At 38.6% G+C, this 22430-nt stretch overlaps 1 protein-coding gene across 1 annotated transcript in view; it reads right to left on the reverse strand.

Annotated features, from left to right (window-relative positions):
• Positions 1 to 11569, reverse strand: part of Rap2a (RAP2A, member of RAS oncogene family) — a 37077-nt gene extending 25508 nt beyond the window's left edge. Inside the window, exon 1 of the mRNA XM_026400355.2 lies at positions 11187 to 11569. Coding sequence (XP_026256140.1) covers positions 11187 to 11500 — 314 coding nt within the window. The 5' untranslated portion in view covers positions 11501 to 11569. The remainder of the gene's footprint in view (positions 1 to 11186) is intronic.
• Positions 11570 to 22430: the final 10861 nt, after the last annotated feature.

Here is a 22430-nt window from a genome sequence, read left to right on the forward strand (position 1 = left end):
TGAATGTGCTAGCACCTTGATTTGGACATTCCAGCATCCAGAACTGTTAGCAAAAGATTTCTATTGTTATAAATTATCCAATCTAAGGTATTTTATTACAACAGCCTGAAGAGACTAATACATATACTAAACTAAAAATCTGATTGTCATTAATCCTTTAGACTAATTTCTGACCTTATTCCATAATGAGTTAGAATGAATGAAAAATTCCTTAGAAAAGGTGGCCTAGAAAAGGCAGTGTCTTTAGTGGAAAAATATTTTTAATCTTAGAAATCAAATTATTTAAAAAATTGTATTTCTTACAAGTCAACACTGTCAAATATATATTCACCAATAGTACATTTTGGCATATCAAGTGGATAAAGATTGTATCTTGTACTTATTTTGTATAATGCCCAGGGCAATGTTATGCAAATAAGGTGGTTTAAACCATATTTTTTGATGTTGACGATGATGATTTTTATTCAAAAAGATAAAACTTTTCTGAAATTGATTTATTAAAAAGCTGTCAACACTTAACTATATATAACTAGTCAGAGAGATTACTAAAATTGTCTTCATTCCATGCAGTTTTTAGTATTCATAAAAGGATCTACTGCCATTATCAACTATTTTAAAAAATAAAAACATTTAATAAATACTAATGTGCTGATTACTTTTCTCATAGTGTTTTATATTTAAAATACATGTACTAAAAATCACTGCTATCACATTTGGTGCTAGCACTTAAAACAGAGAAGAAAACAACAGAGAAAAATGGAAATGTGGTGCCAGGTTAGGTATATAATTTGTCTAGATACAATAAAGCTATTAAGTCTTATTCCTAAGAAATTATGTGGCAGCACAATATATAAAGAATCCAGTCACAGAGGTGACCGCCAGTAATCCCAACTACTCAGGAGGCTGTGGCAGGAGGATCACAAGTTTGAGGTCAGTCTGGACAATTTAGCCAGGTCCTAGTCTATGGACACAGCTCAGTGGTAAGTCGCTTTCCTAGTAAGTGCAAGGCCATGGGTTAAAATCCCATGGGGGCGTGGAGAGATAAATGCTTGTTTGTATGTTTTTTTCTATTTCTGTGATTTTTTGTTGAAACCTTATTGTTGATATTTTAGGGTTACTATGTAAAGAAACACTTTATGTTCACTATCTCACTAGTTATTATATCATACCCATATTACAGATTAGGAAATTAAAATGCAGAGAATGTTAACTTGCTTCTAATTACACAATTAATAAGTGTCAGATCTCAGCTTTAACAATATTAACACTGCCTTTAAAGATGAGACCAACATGTACAATAAAATACTGTATTAGAGAATTATATACAATAGTTGTTAAGTTCATTGGAAACTTGAAGATGGACATATTTAGAATTCTCCAATTATAGAGGAAAACACTCTAAGATTTCATTTAGAGATAGCAATAAAGACATCTAGTAAAGAAGAAAACACTAATATGTATTGAATTATTAATATGATGTAGGAATTCCACATTTGAATTATTAATTTTAAGGGGATGGAATGCATGAAAAATAACACTCCTAAATGTTTTAGGTAGAGGTTTATAATGTTTCTCTTGGGCAATTTTATGAAATGACTTTAAGATATCTATAATCATGATCTTCATTTATTTTACAGAATCAATACCATCTTAGACCAATGCACCAGACTTTCCCAATCCTCCTCCCAAGTAGTTACGATAATGGAGAATCCTGCAATCACACATTTAAGCCTGAGTATTAATTACAGGTTGCATATTTCTTACCCCAAATGCCTGGGACCTGAAGTGTTTCAGATTTTAGAACTTGGCATATGGTATCCTGGGACAGAACTCAAATCTAAACATGAAATTCACTCATGTTTCATGTACACCTTATACATACAGCCTGAAGGTAACTGTATATAATATTTTTAGTGCATCTTCATTTTGACTGTAATTAGTCACATGGAGTTAGGAGTGGAATTTTACACTTGTGGTGTCACATTAGTGCTTAAAAAGTTTCAGATTTGGGGGCATTTCAAATTTTGAATTTTGGGGTCAGGAGTGCTCAACCTGTACCACATCCCTTAAAGTTTCCACAATGCATGGGCTATTCTGAATGAACAAGATTATGTGAGAAATTCATCCTCATATTTCTAATATGCACAACAAAGAACATGCTAAATGCTTCCTCAGAAGACATAATTTGTGAATCTTTAGTGATTAATTCTACCTTTCCCCTGGTACCACCTGCTAACTGATGTCAGGAGCAGTTTCATTTTCAAATTCTTACAGAGCATAGTAGGATATTGCAAAAGCAGGAGGGAGAAGATAAGAATTGTTCCAAAATATTAAACAGCTCTATTTAGTGTTCTCAGAGGAAAAGGATACAGGATAGTAGCTTCCAAATTATGTGTGATGAGATCACTTTGATGGTAACTTAAAAACAGTGAATAAGAGGAAAATGCAATACAAGCAATATAGAAAGTTTAACTACTGTTTCATGAAACAATGGTTTCAGCTATATAGACTTATACTTGCATGTACACTGTATCGCCATATCAAAAGTATTTCCCACCAAGGGTCCTGATAAGGAGATGTGAAAGCCATTGCTGAGTGGACAACACAGGTAGACAGAGTTTTTTAAATATTTTGGTTTTTGACACATAACATTTAAAACATGAAAATCACCAATTACCCTATTGTCCCTAAAATATCATTTTTGTTGTTTTAAAAATGTAAATATATTAGAAAAAGCAATCAACAAGTAAAAACTCCACATATCCAATTCTACCAGTGAATACGTTCCAGCAACATGAATAAGAATGTATAAAATTGTGCTTACTTTACCAGCTGTAATTCATTTTAAACAGCTTATTCAGAGAGTTTTCAACCATGTATGATTAGCAGTAAATTTCCAACATTAAGTAAGTAAATGTATCAAACTTCCAAAAACTTCCAATAATGATCTGCTATTAGTCTTCCCAAACCATGACTTCAATATGATAAGCCACTGATAATTCAGATACCCAATCACTTGTTCTGATCACAAGCTTAAAAATCTTATTTCGTATCATGAGCCTTCAATTTAAACTAAAATTTATTAAAAATCTGGCTAATGTGGTTTTTTAAATTTCTTTTCTTGCGAGAAAAAAAAAGTGAAGTAGTTAGAATATTAGGCCCAATATTCCCAGAGAGATTTCAATCTTTTAGAAATACAAACCTAACTCTATTTAGTGTTAAGAATATACCATGGTAAGATCTTAGCAACTTGAAACATTCTTTTTCAGATATTTTGATTTCTTTAAACTTTACCAACATACTTACACACTTTAATGAAACACAGTTGTCTAACACCATAATGTTACCATTACTGATATCATTCTACCAAAGGGCTCAGTTTGATTTGGTAAAGCATTAAAAAATGTTAAGAAACTAAGTCTCTCTGTGTCACACTGAGAATAATTTTTTAATGAAACAAACCACAACTGTGCCAAGTAAATACAAAGGCAAAAATATATAATAGATGGCATATATCTACACACCATTAAAATCTCATGACAGGGGTTAGGATTGTAGCTCAGTAGTAGAGTGCTTGCCTTGCATGTGCGAGGCACTGGATTCAATCCTCAGCAACACATATAAATAAATAAAAGTACTATGTCCATCTACAACTCAAGAAAATATTTTATGATAGAGATTTCCTACAAAATACTATGTCTATAGATCTATAACTATTCAGTTTCTGTAAGTTTTATCGTGTTTGAAAGTCGACTCATATTCAAACTCTAATACAAAATGATTTAAAGAGTTTTTAATTTTTTATATGCTATAGGCCTGAAAAATAAATGTAAGAAACAGTAGGTAAGAATAGATAGGAACAGATAACAAGACAAAACAGAAGCAAAGAAAACCCTAGAATGAAGTCTCACATCCTTCCCTAAGGGAATTCTGAAGATAATAGCTAAAAGAAAAACTGTGAAAATAAAAAATATCCTTGAACAAATTCCCTGAGAAATCAAGTACAATGTAGATGGTTTTAGGTAATGATCCTTGCTTCTTATAAATATGTGTAAACGTGTGATATATGCACTTTAATGTGTCCTACACACTTTCCTAGAAGTTCCCTTCAGCAATGAAGCCACTCAGTTGTTCTGCCCCTGGGAAACAGGCAAATGAAAAGACTCCAACAGTGTGTGCCCTTTCTGCTGGTTGTCTCTAGGCTCTTTTTCCTTCATCAGTTCCCCTGCCTCTACTTAATGTTTATTTCTCATCTGACTTTTCCTAAAAGAAAGCCAGAAATTCAACAGTATCCACTTGCTGGTGGCCTGAGTATTTCTTTCAGTGGACAGTCAATGTCACCTTTCAAAACATCCATTTGTTCTTCTTACCAGAGGATCTATCAATATGCGGGGAGATTGATATCTTTGGTTCATGTGGGAGAATGGTTGGCTATTTTTGCTTATTTCCACTTAATGATTTCTCTGGTTATGGATTTTGTTGATAGGATTATCATTAAATCTTAACTAGGCAAGACTTGCAGGTCACAAGCTGAAAATGAATGAGGGGTCATTATTTAAGGGTTCATTTATTTAAGATTATAAACTTTACTCCTTCCCTCATAACCTCAACAAGAAGGGCTCTCACAGAATGTTAGAGCTGAAGGGAGATCATTTCCCCAATCTGCAAAGTGAAATTTTCAAAATTCCAATCCTGGGATGGCAAATAGAAAACTACTAAATTATATGTGTTAATTTTATAAAACAGCAAAATAAAAGCTCCATTTCAGAAAAAAAAAAACTTTGTGGGCCATAAAAAGCAACTCATTGTATGAAATCTTATTTATGCAATACAAATAAGTCCTAGGGCCCTACTGTACCATGTTAGCATGGCATGTATGGTTAACAATAGGGTACTCTATACTTAAAAATTGCTAAGAGGATAAACCTTATGTTAAGTGTTCTTACTACAAAACACAAAAAAGAATGAATGAATAAATAAATCTATGACCAGAGTGGGAGGAACATTTTGCAGGCAATGGACAGGCTCATGGTATAGATTAGGGTGATAGTTTCATGGGTGTATGCTTATCTCCAAAAAAATCAAATTGCATACATGAAGTCCGTACAGTTTTGTGCATGTCAGTCATAGTTCAATAAAATGGTTTTAAAGTTTATGAAAAACATCAAGCTCTTGAAATTCTTGAAACAAATTTCATTTTTGACCATGTGAATTCTTCTAGTAAAAGATGAGGAACTGAACATTCATATTCTCTCCTCTTCCTATTATTTTATTTTATATTGTCCATGTTTTTAGCACAAATATTCTATTTTGTAATCACAATTGTCTTTAAATCTTAGTTCTGTATTTAGATGGCTACAGCTCCTACCATTAGTCCTATCCTCCACACTCAAAATCTTGGTTATATGATTGACTGTCAGGAATTAGTCATCAATTTTTCATGGAATATATTTATTAATGCTAAAAAAGTGACTCACAGCTATTAGATTCTGTACCTTGGAGGCTCAGCTTTGGATTAAACTTTGGTGCCTGAGGAAGGAGATGTCTGTGGAAGAAGAAGGAATGGTAGCAGAGCTCCAGAAATTTCACTTACTTGGGACAAACATCATTTGATATATTCTTTGGTTTTAGCTCTCCTCCCAAATGGTCGTGATCTATGCGTAGCAACTGGCAACATGCTTTTGTTTTAGAGTAAGTTTTTACTATTACTCATTGTAAGAAGAAAAGTAAAATCAGCTATCACTCAAAAGATGTGAAAATAACAATTTTTATAAAGTAATAACTTCCTTTGGGGAGTGCAAATCAATCCCTTTCCCCTAATTTTACAACACCTCTCGCCTTCAGCCTCTGCAGTGTTATCAAGCCTACAGCTCTCAAGTTCTTTCCTTGACTATGCTCATTTCTCGTTTCTATTCCTAGCTATTCACTCATTTCTACTCTCTACTGAGTAAGTTTTATCTACTCTCAACTTGAACTATGTATGTGACACAGGGTCTTTATATTCATATATAACCTGATCATTGGGGCTTTCATTCAAATATTCTAATTACTTATTAGGCACAGCTATCTATATGATTATGATCACCATCTCCCAAACTGAAATAATCTCTCCCAGCTATTCCTCCCTAATCTTATTCACTCATGTTCAAAATGTCAAGGTTACTTTTGACCTTTCTTCCTCTCCCAGTTTGATTAACTCATTCTTTATAATATTACTTGCATCTTCCCTTCTGATCCTTCAGACACCATGCTAATTCAGAATCTTTATACTTCATATAGATAACCACAATATATACAATGATTCCTCCTGTTATAAAACAGAGCTATTTCCATGAAGTCATCTATTAGATTAACTCCCCACTACTATTTCTCTAACATTTTGAGTATAGTCCTTGACAGCAGGATTGAGTCTAAAGTCTTTAACCTTCTATAATTTAACTTTAAAAAATTTCCCCTTACCTCCCCTCACACTTCTATAAAAACTTCTAGTTTAGCCAATCTGGTCTATTTATCATCCAAATAACATAGTCTATGCATTTTCCGTGCCATATCTTCCATCTGGAAGATATCATGCTCCTGATTCTTGCAGGTTCACCTTAAACTTTCCTATTCCCTTGCTGCCCAACTAGAAGTACTCTCCAGGAAAGTTAGCTAAGAAAGATCAACTCCTCCAGCTGCAAAATCAACTTCAAAAAACCATCCCCTCCACCTATACCACTAAAACATTTGGGGGAAACTGAGACCAAAGGACAATACAAACACTCTTCTTTCCAAACATTCTTTTTCAACATATTTTTCTTGATCGTTTCCTACATGCTAGAAGCTGTGCTAGCCACATGGACTTAAGTGTTTTGTGAGAAAGACTGACAGTATATAAATCATCACACCAGTACATAAGTAAATGTTGAGGAGTACACAAAAAAAGGTTGGGGGAGTACAGGGTACACTGATATTTAAAGTCTGTGTGGCTGAGGGAAGGGTGAGGTGTGAAGTTAGTCTAGTGTGGGAAGACAGGAAAGGGATTAATTCAGTTTGGGAAGCAACAGAAGGCTTCCTTAAATGGGGGAACCTGTTAAGCAGGGGTGAAAGAATGATTAGGAATTAACTCTGCAAAGAGGTGGAAGAGTTCTACAGGAAGGAGAGCCAAGAGAAAGTCACTTTCAAGGATAAGGTCAAGGTGCTAGAGTACAATGAAGACTGTAAGAGGTGTGGCTGCAAAGGCCAGGAGGGACAGGAGCATGCTGGGCTTTAAAGGTCCTACTGAAGGTTTCTAGGGTTTATCCTAAGAACAGTCCTTGAATAGAATGTCCCAAGATTTCAAGTTAGATCCATGGCTGACCCTGGGATGAGTAATAAAGAAGTAATTCTGAAATCACAAAGAATTCTAATTTTATTACAATTAAAACACTTCTGCACCCCATCACTCTTCTTTGTGTGTGTGATCTCACCTCAAGTCAAGTTTAAAAAGCATATAAATTTATACATATGGCCATTTTCAGCTGGTCAACCTGGCTTTGCCAAGAGATCATGTACACACACACACACATATGTATGTGTATGCACCTTTAATACTTAAGGAAATGTGGGCCAGTTTTAGTTTTTTAAAAGCAAAATATTCCAATTAATAATAATCCAATGTCTGGCTATGTTAAATGTTCATTCTCTTGAATGAACATTTTTTCATAGGATCCCTCATAAGACAATATAAGTTTTAAGAGATACCAACAAAATTCTTGCCAAAGATTGCTTTAATTCTAATTGTTTTTATCCTCACCTGTCTATACTGGTGAGGATTTGAAAAGAAGATTGTTTGTATTGTCCTTTGGTCTCAGTTTCCCTAAAATATTTTAGTGGTATAATAAGTGCCTGCTATTCTACATTTCAAAATGCAATTACAAGTTTAAGTTATTTCTTCTAAAATTACAATTATATCACAGAAAAAAAGTTAAAGAAGTTAGGGTAACAAAGTAAGTAACAAAAAGACAGCTAGCATTTTTTGAGCAATTTCTGTGTACCAACTAGTTTGTTGAGCACCTTAATACACATTATCTCATTTAATTCTGAGAGGTGCCTGCTATTCTACATTTCATAAACACAGAAACTGGGGCTTATAGAAATATGCAAGCATTTCTCGATAATATATATACCTTAGACTTGTGCTATGCAGAATGGCCTATGGTCACATGAGGCAACTAAACATTTGAAAAGAGGCTAGTTTTATCAAGTTGAGCTGTAAGTATCACCATATTTCAAAGACTTAGTATTTAAAGATATCTTTAATAAATTTTTGAATATTGATAATGTTAAAATCACCATATTTTGGATATAGTGGGTTAAATAAAATGATTATTAAGATTAGTTTTACCTAGGTTTTTAATCAACTACTAGAAATTTTTAGATTACCTATGTGTTCACATTGTGTTTTTATCAAACAGTGCTGTCCTAGAGACCAAAGGTTAGGAGCTGATTTGGCCAGCAGACACCAAGTTGAAAGACAAACTAACACAGAAAAGGATACATTGATTCATAAAGATATTGGTTTTAATCTCCTTTCCATCAGTGAGTGGTCTTAGATAAGTTATCAAATCTCTTGGCACTTCAGTTACATCATCTGCATTATGGTGATATTAAATGTCCTCTAACAACTACTTCATATAGTATATAAAGCAGCTAGTTGGTACACAATGAGCAAAGGAAGCAATTACTGAATACCTACTATAGCAATTGGGAAGTTTAAAAATTGGCTCGCAAAATACAAAATTCCCCCATTTGAAAATCATGTTTTATTCTTTTTCAGTGAGAGGAGTTAGAGAACGCTCGCTAGCTTAATATATGCCTTACTTTTAGATTGTATTAGAATATAAATCATTTATAGCCAATCCTCTCTCCCATTAAATTGTTTCTAAGATGGGTGCAGCAGCGCATGCCCATAATCCCAGGGACTAGGTTGTGGGAACATGGTGCTGAAGCTTTAGGATCACAAGTTCAAGGACAACCTGGATAACTTAGGGAGAACCTGTCTCAAAATAAAAAATAAGGAGTGAGGATGTAGCTCAGTGATAGAGTGCCCATGGTTCAATCTCCAGAACCCCAAAAATAAAGCTTCTAAAATGTTAGATTGAGAAGCCACAAGATGAGGTTAGGGTAGGTATAAAAAAAGAGGACATGGAAGTAAGGGCCTGAGTGTTCTTGAGTATACAGTAGTTAAATTCCAGTGAAAACAGTTTTGAACTCTAATTCAGCTACTCAATGGCCTTTTAAACATAAAGAACTAAGACTAATGAGTAAAGTGGCATCTGGGAAGTAAATTTTACTCTATTTTCTTTTCCTGGATCACAGTGCAAATTATTACAGAATACAGACTATTTCATTATTACAACTGAGAAAAGTAATTTGCACTATATTACAAGAAACCCAAAATAGAAGGACCATGCTATCTAATACTTTGCCATATTCTTTGCCCTAGGCTTCTGCCAAGTTAGCTCTGTATCCAGGTTGTACATGCACTTTATAATGTACTATGTATGCACTTAAATGTGAAGGGTGGGATAGCTGGGGCATTCACTTGGATTATTTGATATATGTATCTGGTCTAAATTGACCTGAGACAATGAATGAGACTACCTATTCTTGAGTCTTCTTTCTTTTTAATTGAGTGGTACTGGGGTAAGGGGATAATAATTAAGGATTTGAGTTACTTAAATGTAGCTCCTTTAAATCATATACATAGATACCAAAATTGCTCATCTAACTACAAAACAACTTTAAGATAATGAGAATGGAGAAATAAAAGCTATCGGATGTACAGATTTGAGAACAAAATAGAGACCGTGAAATAGTCACTGTTTTAATTTGGAATTTAACACAAGAATTTACATACAAAATTTTAGTTTTGCTGTTAAGAGTGTATACTCAATGAGTTGCGGGTGGAGTAATGAGAAAGGACCTTCCCTTTAATCTCATATGTAGCACTATCCATCACTTGCAATGAATTGTAAGCATCCCCTGAATATGAGTGACTTGGCCCTGGCTCTTTCAAATTAATAGACTCACACTGACTTATAATGTGATTGTGTCTATAGCACACCTATCTTTTAGTAAATATCTTCACATTTAGAACTATGGGTAGAATAAGCCAGGAAAAAAAAATGACACTAAAATTGTTGGCAACATTAATAATGACCAGAAGAAACAGTCACATGTAATTAAAGAATAATTAGAAAAAATTACCAAAACTCTACAATAATATGTTATTACATTTCTGATGCTTAAATTATAGGGAAAAATATTCAGTAAATTTAAGAGAAAACAAACATTTTAAACCATTTAAGCGGTCAACAGTATTTCCAAAACACTTTAGGAATTTAACGGGAAGGAATTTATTTGCATAAACTTTAAATTAGCTAATACTTCAGTCGCACTTTTGAAGAAATTGCTATTTTGTTTTGAGAAATGCTTTTATCCCTCCATTCTGACCCCCACCCCATCCCACCGCCTGAGGATAAAAGTGAATGGATTAAATAAGGAAAAAGTTAAGATGCATTATTTTACTGTGAATGGCATATTTGTACTATCATATGCAAATACTCTCGCAACCCCACTGAGCTGTTAGGATGTCTTCAAATAATTTGATAATCTGTCTTTAAAGTTTCGCACTAAACTAGAGTTCATTTTTGCAAAACGCCCTGGCAGCATTAAATCTTTTCTAAAAAGATAAAGGTCTCCTTCTTCTCGAACTGACATCATTACAGGATACATGCGTGAAAATTTTGCTGTCAAACATTGCAAAGGTAGGGGTGTGTGTGTGTGTTATCTGCAGACGTCTCACCTCCACTCGCACAGCTCTCCTCTCCCCGACGCACTTACCCACCCCTCTCCCGCCCCCCCCACCCCGGCAAGTTTCAAACTTTGTTTCCTTTGGGGTTCTGCACCGGCACTACCAACAACATCCAAAAGACAAAGGGCTCTGCCGTGGGTTAAAGGAATGCCAAATTTTAGTTGTGAGACAAAGCACTCAAATTTGAGCTTCGGGCGGAGCGGAGAATGGTAAAGCCCAAAGCTCAACGCCCTCTCCCTACACAGCTCCCTCCCCGCGGCCCGCGTGGGGAGCTCAGGCCGCCGGACTGCGACTCCGAGCTGCAGCCGCCAAGCCCCCAGCACCCTGTGGGGCCACCCGGCCGGCTCACCGCTTCACTCGGATGATCTGGTCCCGCATGGGCTTGATGTCCTGGAAGCTCTGCTGGTTGACCAGGCTGTACACGAGGATGAAGCCCTGGCCGTTTTTGATGTACAGGTCCCGCATGGACGCGAACTGCTCGGTGCCCGCGGTGTCCAGGATCTCCAGCACCGACGGCGACGAGTCCACCTCGATCTCCTTGCGGTAGAAGTCCTCGATCGTGGGGTCGTATTTCTCGATGAAGGTGCCGGTCACGAACTGCACGGTCAGGGCGGATTTGCCTACCCCGCCCGAGCCCAGCACCACCACTTTGTACTCGCGCATCGTCCCTCCGCGGCTGCTGCCGCCGTCGCCGCCCGCGACATAGACCTCCGCCCGCCGCGCTGCGCCCCGGACCCTGCCCCGCGGCCGGCCCCGCCGCCTTCGGCGGCCGCCCCCACCTCACGGCCGCGGCGGACCCCCGGGCCCCGGGGGCGGGCCCGCAGCTGAGAGAGCAGCGGCCCTGGGCATGGGCCGAGCCGGGGAGCGAAGCGACCCCGCGGGCGCCGGCAGAGACTGAGGGCGAGCTGGAGCGAGAGCCACCGGAGCCGCCCGAGTCGCGGGCCGCAGTGCCGCCCGCCCAGCCCCGCCCCTCGCGCCTCCACGCCCAGCTCCCCGCCCGCTGCCGCTTCCCCCGGCGCCGGAGCGCGCGCCCGAGCACAGCCGCAGCGCTGCCGGAGGCGGGGTCGGCGGCCGGGGAGGAGCCACGGCGCAGCCCCGCCCCCAATTCCTGTCGCCTAGGCAACCGGCCGCGCGCGCTCCCGGGAGCCCCTGCGCCGCGCAGAAGCGTAGTCCCGCCCTGGGATCAACAAGCTTCACGTCGGCTCGGCAACACCCAACCCCGCACACCCGCGGCAAACCCTAGCGCGTGCGCGCTTCCCGCTTGCGGCAGGGGCAAAGTCCATTTGAGACTCCCACGCTCAGAATTTGGCAGAGAAGATGAGGTAGAGGGGCCATGGGAACTTCCAGAGTGGAAGATGAGAAGACTAGATGCGCGATGTCCAAAGGGAGTCACTGAGTGCCCCTGCTCTACACCACCCAGAGTATTCCGGGGGTCTTCGTTCTTGTATAAACAGAACGATGTGAACCTTTGTTTAAGGAGAAGCGCCTCCAGGTCTCTGCCTGAGGCTGGTGAAACACTGAGATGTAGCTTGGTTTCAAACGCCCAGACACTGAGGAAGGGGAGAGCGGGCCCTTCGGCCCTACGCCCTAGAGCTAGTCAGGGGCGCCCAGACACCACGTAAGCCAGGTCCACGCCCGATGACGTCCTCCAGACCCGCCCCTTTTCGGTGCCCTCAAGTCGAGCTCTTCCCACGCCCTGACAGCCACCGGCGCACGGAAAACCTGGAAAACGGAGCTCCCACCAGCAGCGGGAAGACTCGGAGATACCTCATAGCAACAGCCTGCTGGGGGCATCTAGTAGGAAGCTGGGATTCATTCTAACCAATTAGATCACGCCTGTGCACCCCATGGTACCACTCACAACCAATAGAGAGATGTTCGGTGCTCTGTGTTCCCCCCACCGACCAACTTCAACCAATGGGGAAAACCCTAGTCTAGACTCAGCCAACCCACCTCCCAGAGCCTCACCAGCCTGGGCATTTGCTCTTGCGCACGCTCTGCCAACCAATCATAGGTGAGCTGATGAATGACGGAGGTTTGGGCCGAGCCAACCACAACTCGCAATTCCCTTGCCTCCGAGGGCTGGTGGTATGGAGACCGGGCCAAAGCTGGCTGAGTCTGGGAGGGGCGGAGATGGAAGGGCTCCTTGCCGTGCTCTGTTCTGGCAAAGGAACCGGGTGCGTTGGCAGGCGAGAGTGATGAATTCTGCTTTTAACGTCGTCTCTGTGGCATTCTGCCTGAAAGATGGGCATGGAAGTGGTGCTGAGGGATGTGGGCTGAATCAAGAAAACAGGGACTTTTGTCTTTAGGGTGAGAAATTTTCCAGTCCTTAGGAGGCACCGTGCTGCAGTCGCATTGGTCTTCCATGCGTGCCTTCTAAAACATCTCTTTTTTCTTTCACTACTAAAAATTTAGCACTGTGTCTTTGATATTAGAACTTAGTTGCACACCTTCTCCCGTACGATCATATTTAAGAAGCTTTACATCTTCAATCATCCTCGACTATGTTTTTTTTTTTTTTTTTTTGTAATCACTGGTTGCTGTATTTAGCTTTTCTAAAAATTTCCTTCTCGAACAGGTCTCGCCGTGTCCCTTGCTATCTCACATTTCTTGAGAACAATACATTTCTGTAGTTCTAATGTTAGATCCTAGTATACCTACCCACCATTCTTCTTTCCCACAAGGTCATCCTAGAGAGGATTTTGATCTGAGTTTCTCTAAAAAACAGATGTTTCCCACCTTTTCTATCAACTTTCAAATTACTATAAAGGTGTACTCGGATTTTTCAGTGTCCTCCTGCTCTGATAGCTCCATTATATGATTATGTTAGTGGATAACTAACTATGTTTGCATTACCTTGCTGTAGTATAACACGCACCAAGTTTTTGTTTAAAATAATTGAGGACAAATATCCTGTCAAACTTAAAATATAAATTGCAATTGTTCCTCAGTAAAATACAGTTGTCTCTGATAACCAGAAGTTTGTTTTCAGAAAGGATACTCAACACACACATCCCAAAATCTGCAGATTATATAACATGGTATATTTGCATATAATCTATACACATCTTTCTCTATACTTCGTCATTTCTAGACTGCTTATAATGCCTAATAGAATGTAAATGCTATGCAAATAATTGCTATATTGTATGGTTTAGGGCATAAAGACTAGGGGGAAAAGGCAGTACATGTTGGGTACAGATGCAGAATTTGATCTGTGATTGGTTAAATCTGTGGTTGCAGAACCCATGGATATGAGGACTGGGAGTATAATTCAGTTATTACTTCTTGGTTACATATTGACAAACTATGAGAAGTTAAATCTGAACTACCAGAATCGTGGTGAAAGCACTCTGAGAAAAATAAAATATCAGAAATGTTAACTGACAAGAATCATATCTCAATCTAACCTAGTAATGTAAAGAAGTAAATTTAAACATAGAGGTTACATGGATATGTCATACCTGAGCAACAATGGCTATAATTCAAGAGGATCTTATAGGTAAATACAGTGTTCACCTAGCTTTATATTTTGTGTAAAACTGATATGTGTTTTTATGATTAGTAGCAGCTTCATTTTTCTGAGGACAGACTGTCTCTTGTAAGCTGCAAATTGTGCATCTTGATGATAAGAAGTTCCTATGCTTGCTGAGGATTAAGTTGAGTCAAGAATCATCAAACTCTGTCTGTAAAGGTCATGACAGCCCTTGTTGAACCTTGCATTACAGTAGTACTGACAATTCATTCACTTTGCAAGGGATAAAGATAACATGATGTTTCTTTTTTTGAGAATTTTGCATTGGGGTTATGGAATCTCAAGGTAAATTTAGGCATCTGTTTTCATTATTCCTAGGTCCCCCAAAGTTGGGAAGCTCTAGATTGTAGTGCATCTAATAGCAGTTGTTACAAAAATAGTGAGGGGGCAACCTAGCACCCCACTTAGATTAATAGCTTTTTGACATTCCTCAAGCTATTTTCCCTGATCTTTCATCATGTTGACTTTTTCAATAGGGAGAAGTGTAGAAACTGCAGCCCATGGAGTGATTGCGACCATTTATGTTTCTCATATGACAGGCCTCAGTTTTCATTCCCATTCATTGCCATAAAGCAAAAGAAACACAATGGGTAGTAGTTTATTTTTTGTATCTACTTTGGCTTGGATATTGGTGGTATGGAGACCAGGCCGATGCCGGAGGAGTCTGGGAGAGGCAGAGATGGAAGGGCTCCTTTGATTTGTGGCTGTATGTAGCATAGTGGTTAAAAGGTTAGCTGCTGTAAGAAGGATGTGAGGACATTTAGAGAATTTGAAGATTTGGGTGGGAGATGGGTGTCTATTTCCTGATCCCTTGATCATGTTCATTTATGTGTCTGTATAACCTTTATTCCAGGCTTGATTTTAGAAATAAAAATATATATCTTCATTTTTTGTAGGAAAGAAAACAAAAAAGAGATGAGGTGAAAATGAATTTTCCCCCAAGAGCAGTAAATCTTTATGACAATAGAAACTCAACACTATACACTGACACTGTGGGGTCTCTGCAGTTTCAGAAGTATGTTTCTGTGAGAAAAGAGAGGGAGAGGAGAAGAGAGAGAGAGAAACTTCATTTGTTTTCTCCCCACTGGATCTGAAAGGGAGTTATCTCACCTATATCCAGATACCCTCAATTGTCACACATGTGTTACCATAGAAACCTAGCTTCTTTCTTTCTTTCTATGAAAGATGTTGGAAAAGGTGGAACAAAGTGGGAAATAAAATACACTGTGTTCTGGGACTTCCTGATGCGCACAAGAAGCAAATACATAAAGAAATTTAGTACAAATAAGTTAATAGAAGATGTTTGTAATATAACCAGTACTTATTGGCTCTAAAACCCTGATTCAAATTGCTTCTTTTTAATACGTGCATGTCTCTGATTAATCATAAAGAGAAAGGACATATAAAGTACATTCAGCACCTGTGAAGGGCTACTGGCAATTATAAAAGGAACAGATGAAATTTTCCTAGCTTCTGAGTCTCCTAATACATTGAGAAACAAGTCCACATGAGGAGTGGAAAGGAAGGGGCAAATAAGCTTGCTCTTCTTTTGAAAATGTGACATGTCTTAGTGCCTTTGGAAAGAAAAAGAATTAGAGTGCAGACACTGAATGCATATGTAAACAAGTCATTGAGGAAATCTGTTTGTTAAGAAAGCAAATATTTCAAAAGACAACTTTAATCAGAAAACATTTCTAAAAGAAACTGCTTAATGATTAAAATGTAGGGAAGAAAATGAAAAAACCCTGAAGAATCTAAAGAGCTCAAGGGTTCTGAGGGAAGATGGGAAGAACCTAGATCCTGGTTGAGGACATTGAACCTCAAGCCCACCTTGGAAATGCTCTCCTGTGGCTTATGGCTAAGTAAACATCCAGTATCCTTTGCTGTAAGTCTGTATTAGAGTCTCTGTACCCTGTAGTCAGATACATCTCAACTCTTACAGAAATTGGGAGGAATTCCAGACAAAATGGTGTTTTAAAAAAAATTCAGCAAGCATTTGTGACTACTTTCATTCTCTTGAATGAAATGATGAATGGTGTGATAAAGATATTTATTATACACTCAGTATGTATATTTTTCTGAGTTCTGAACAGTAAATGAATAGCCAAATGAGCTTGTGTTCTAGCAGGAGAGAAATACATTAATAAACCAATCGCATTATGTAAAATTAATGCCAATAAGGAAAAATGAGAGAGTTTAAAGGGTGTGTAATAAAATAGATAAATAATAAAAGAAAACATAATTAAAGAAGGGAACAAAATTGTAGATGCAAATGCCTCCTAAGAACATGATAATATAATGTCTACTTTGTACATGAATTCCTAGAGGGCAAGAGAAACAGGAAGGAAACCTGAGTGAGACAGTCAAGGAAAGCTGAGGCCAATTCATACTGGAAACACCTTTTGAAGGAGGTGGACAAAGGAAAGGCTAGATGGGACAGATGGGAGGATGCAAGGAACCAGAAGAGCAAAGGAAGAAAGCAGGGATTGAGTCAGAGCAAGATGAGGGAGATTCCAAATCACTGGATCCATAATCCCCCTTACAGTAGCGTTCCAGGGATGCCACTTGGGAAATATCAGAAGTTAGAACTCTCAACGCAAGATTATAAAAGGTGCAAAACTAATGTAAGGAAAAATAATACAGGAGAAAAAGTGGGAGTACAGAGTGCATTTGAAATTAAGGCATTATTCAAAATAATGAATAATTTGAAATGTGGGCGTCATCAAAGAATTGTCATGAGAAGCAATCATGGACCCAAGGGCACTGAGGACCAATTCAAACTTTCACAAATAAAATAAAAATGAAGAGTAGAAAAGAAAGTACAGACAGGTAGGATAAAAGTCTTGCTTATGGTTATTTTTTATGGTAGTGATTATTGATGTGCATTATGCAAAAATGGATTTGATTGAAAGATGCATTTCATTAGCCTAGTAATATGTAAAGGTGGTCTTTTTGTAAATAATGTAATTTAAAGTGTTTTCCTTGGATTTTTTTTTTTTGTAACTTGCTGTGGAAAAGTCTTTTCAGCAAGAAAACCATAAAGAACAATAATTTACATGTAAGTGAAGCATTTGGGCAATAAAAAGAAAAATAATGTAGATGTGCCAGATGTAATAGTAGAACAATAATAATAATAAATACTTGTAGTGAAAATCAGAATTTTATTAGGCATAATGTGTTTTATGGTCGCGTATAGCTAAGAAAATTTTCTGGAAAAAAAAAAAAGCTACAGTGGCCAATGAACACCTTGATGTTCCTGGAGGTAGAATTTACCGTTCACTTTTGTGACCCCAGGTGTCACCTGAACAGATATCGGTCTTTACACCAATAGCACATCGAGTAAATTGGACAAAATCCTCTACATGATTCTGATTTGCCCTTGGGTTAAAAATCAACAATATTATTAAATATTCATTCTACATTTTCTGAAGTAAAAAAAATCACACTTAAAGTCAATGGTGATCCTGAAAATGTCTATGAGGATACAGAATAACAAGATTACATACTTCAAATCCAGAATTTAGCTTAAATTCTTCCTCCCCATTTGTCCCTTACACTCGAATTAATCTCTCACCAGATTCCCCAATTTATACCTCTCTTCTCATGTGTACCACAGTTTATCTTATATTATATTTATCTCCATCTGTCATTTTAGCTGGTTTGGGGACCCATGAAAGTTGGGGGAGGGGGTAGAAGCTATAATGTTTCTGTCTTTCTAATCCCTATACTGTTCTAGCAAGTCAATGGTATGTATTTAATAAGTATTGATTGAATTAGATTGAATATAAAATATTAAATGGCATTACAGTTATAATAAATTTCCATGCTATTGAATTATTGCATTCTGTCTATTAAAGGATATTATTTCTAGTTTCATAATACTTAAAGATCAATGCTATTTTTCAGCTTTGAACTTAAACTCTAAATGAAGGAAAACTGTAACTGTGAAATTTCAAATAGCTGTAATTCCTCAAAGAGCAGTGACATAGGCTTAATACAGAACAATTACAGCTGGGCCACATCCTTTAGTCAGTCATTTGTTTTTCTTACCAAATCCTTATATTAAGACAAACAAATTCTGGATCTGACTGAAGAGGAGGAAATGTAGAAAGCCTTTCATTTTTATGTGAAATGAAAATAAAATTTTCATTGCATGAAATTTCATTGCATGTGAAATTACACTTTAAAATAATCACATCAACTTCTGTTTCAATAAAAAATTTATTTCAATTAGATAAAAAATAACAATAATAAAACAAATCACCAAGGCAAATAACTTTTGAAAGATAAAAGTCATTGAGGTTAAAGAATATTAAGCTAATTTATAAAAACATAAACATACCCTTGCTATAGTTTTTTTGTCTTATGTCCCCTTAAAATTTCAGGAGTGTTTCTTGCTTAGAAATCAAGGATGTCTGAGTGGCTGGACTTGGACGAGCTGCGAAGGAAATATTTATGTTTTTAATTCCCTTATTAAGGATCCTGTCTTTCATTCCAGCCTCAGGTCTGGTGTAGGCAGGACAGGAAAGCTCAGAGATGGTGGGTGGGTACAGAAACTTCAAGACTAGTCAGATGCAGCAGACAGGGTAGAGCACTGAGGACACCAGCCTTGTGAGTCCCCAGTGGCTGCCTTGGTTAGGGACCCTGGGCATGATGCTCACTAACTACACAATCCAGTCTACTCCTGTACAGATTTTAGAAGCACAGTTGAATGTGCTAAAATGGAATTCCTACCTACTCAGAACATTATACTTCTGAGTGCCCATATGCTCAACTTATTTCCAAATGTATTTGGGAAAAATAAAATATGGATTCTTGGTACTAAAGAGATAGAATAAAGTGCTTGTGACCATTTATTTTTGTAGTTTCCTTTGGGGTTTTTGTCAGACTCTAGAGGACTTGTGTTGGTGGCACATGTGTTCCCTGTTCTAGGCATTGGTACATCACGCCTTGCTCATGGGCCAGTCAGGGTCTGTTTCCTCTTGAATTTAGAATTGGCATCCAGAGGGATGGGTGTTCAAACTAGAAAGTATGAGAAAGCTGCACTGAGCCTTCATCATCAGAGAATGACAACCTACAGGAAATGTCAACAAAGTAGATTCTTAGAATCAAGAGAAAAGCAGTGGTGACTCACCTAGTTCAGAGGTGGTGTTTCACTTAGCTCTGGAGACCATTTCTCTTTAGGAGGAAACCAAAGTGCATGTTCCACTGTTGGCATGTGAGATCCCTCCTCCATGCCAATCTTCTATGAAATTTTCCATTAAGTTGATATCAGTGGGCTTCTGCCACTCACAACTAGATTCCTCACAAAGGCAAGTTTGTTCCATTGGAATGTGTTTCCTCACACCCCCGTTAGCTTTGCATTGGAAACCAATGGCATTCTATTGTCAGTTTGTCACTGTTAATCAGGTATTATGGCCCAAGTATTTCTCAGAACCTAATCGCACATGATAATAATGCCACACGATAATAATGGCACATGATAATAATTGCATTGATAACAATGGCTTCTGGAACTGCTATGTGACAGTGTGTCACAGAGGGTTCTGCCAGGTAGTTTGTCCTTTCTGCAATGAAGGAAATACTTTCTCTCATGCAGGTTTAATAACAAAACACAGTGCACGAGCTACAGATAATAGCCAGGTCTTGCAATGTAAAGCCTGGGCTGCAGCCTAGCTCACAGATCCAGGCATAGAGCCCAGTGCCAGCCCTCCAAAGAGTGGGCAATCCAGGAGCATTTGAGTTTTTCCTGCAGCTATTCAACAAATACGCAAGGAGGTGTTCTGCTTTGGCTTACCATTTATTGTAGTTCTTATGCAGCAATAGTTTTCTAGTTGTCTTCTGTGGAAACTGAAAAGTCATACAGAATCATCTAGTTCCTCTTTCAGACAGTACCTGACTTGCCCAGAAACAGGTGGAGCTTCTCCTATAAATACAAGGCCTTCTTTCTTGCCTTGACTGCAGTGAGGGAGATTTGGCGCTTCTGGTTGATAGTCTAGGTCACATTTGGAAACTTGCAGTCTTCTCTAAGATAGCTTTACACTTAAATTTCAAATCAATTGAAAATGAAACTCTTGACCATCTATTTCATCATCTAGATTTGCTCTTGAGAGCAAAGAGGGATGCTATTAATAATAAAGACAGGACAACAGGCCTCGGCCTGACCCAGGCAAACTAGATGATGCTGTCAGCCTGCCCTCAGGTTCCACGCATGGTTTCTGAGTAACTTGCATACTGAGAAGCCTAAGGATTCTTGGTGTCATTTTTGACCTACCATCATTCTCAGGCTCTGGACTCTCACTGGGTCCTGTAGCCCTGTCGACAGCTTCAGCCTCAATTCATACTTTCCACTCTAGGTTTCTCTGCTTTTGTACACAGTGATTTCCCATTCTATCACATAATCTTGGCTTTGAGGTAACTACATTTGATATATTATATCCACCATTTTATAAGTGTTTGGAATTGGACCAAGGCCCCTTATTCATCAAATTAGTTTCCAGATTTCATTATAAATGAGGATTTGACTTTCACTGAATTTCACATACCCAGAATGCCATTTCTGATGTTTGTCATGAGCAGAATTGACACACAGGAAAGCACAGCCAAAATCTAAATCTGAGTTCATCACAAGGCAGAAAGATTGTCTAAAAAGAAAAATAAAACTGTCTCCTACCCTAAAATATTTAATATTTGAACTAAAGTCAGTCCTCTGATACTCTGATGGCATTGTGGCTATAAGTTTTAAACTTGGGGGAGGAACTGGGATTATTTGTTTTACCCATTTTTTCAGCCAGCTTTCTGTCACTATAAGAAAATACCAGAGAGAAACAACTTAAAACAGGAAAAGTTTCTTTTGTCTCATGGTTTCAGACCGTAGTTGGCTGACTCCATTGCTTTTGAGCCTGTGGCAAGGCAGAATATCATAACAGGAAGCATTTGGTGGAGCAGTGGTGCTCTCCTATGGTGGCCAGGAAGCATGAGAGAGAGAAGGGGCTGGGGTCCCAGTGTCCCTTCAAGGCCACACCTCCAGTGACCTGTCTTCCTTCTACTTGGATCCAACTCTTGACTGTCCCATCACCTTCCAATAAGTACCACAGATTGAGTACCAAGCCTTTAGCTTTAGTGACAAAAGGTTGGGTGGTATTTGTGGACTGCTCATTTTTGAGTAAGAATTTGGGGGTCACCGCATCACACTGGCCACTGACTGGAGCCTCCAGGAATGTGGAGCACGTGCCGGGAAGCTGACGTCCATATGCCTTGGGCATGCTTCTCAGTTCTCAGGTTCCACTGTCTTCAAGCAAGTCTCTTACCCAGTACCCTCGGTTACAGGACTACCATGGTGCCTTAGCTCGGAGGCTCGGTGGCAGTGCTGCAGCAGTCTGCACAGGGCTGGGCTCTGACAGGAACTGCTGAGGCCCCGGGGAGCAGGGATGTGCACAGACTCACCACGTCATTTTTCTTTTGGCATTTGAAAAGTGTCAGATTATATTGTGGACTGATCCACACTGGAAAGTTATTAAAGTAAATAAGCTTTTAATCCCTAGGTTGCAAATTAAGAAACCTGTGGGGAGTAGGTTAAGTGGTTATGTCACTGGAAAGCATTCAATTTTTTGGTGGTGCTGGGGATTGAACCCAGGGCCTTATGCATGCCAGGCAAGCACTCTACCAACTGAGCTATATCTCCAGCCCCTAAAGCATTCAAATAAAGTTCAACACTTACTTCATATTTTATCCATTGGGTTCTATTTGTCAGGCACCAAAAGAGAAGGATTTGACATTCATATCCTTTGCCTGTATTTCCTCTCCCTGAATGATCTGTGTAACTTTAATTTTCTAAATCACAAGGTAGTAGGTTAACTTTACAGTCGTGTAAGAAAAATGTAGATCTGGAGAACACTTTTTGAGAAGTCTGTCTAGATATTTAATAAGAAAGTCTCTCATTAAGAAAACAGGTAACAGAATTTTTTAATTTTTACCTCAGTCTCAAGTAGTCAATTATTAGTTAAAATGCATTTACAGGATATCCTAAGTCAAGGGTTAATGAAATTTGACATTTAT

Source organism: Urocitellus parryii, chromosome 2 (assembly GCF_045843805.1).
Source record: "Urocitellus parryii isolate mUroPar1 chromosome 2, mUroPar1.hap1, whole genome shotgun sequence".
NCBI lineage: Eukaryota > Metazoa > Chordata > Mammalia > Rodentia > Sciuridae > Urocitellus > Urocitellus parryii.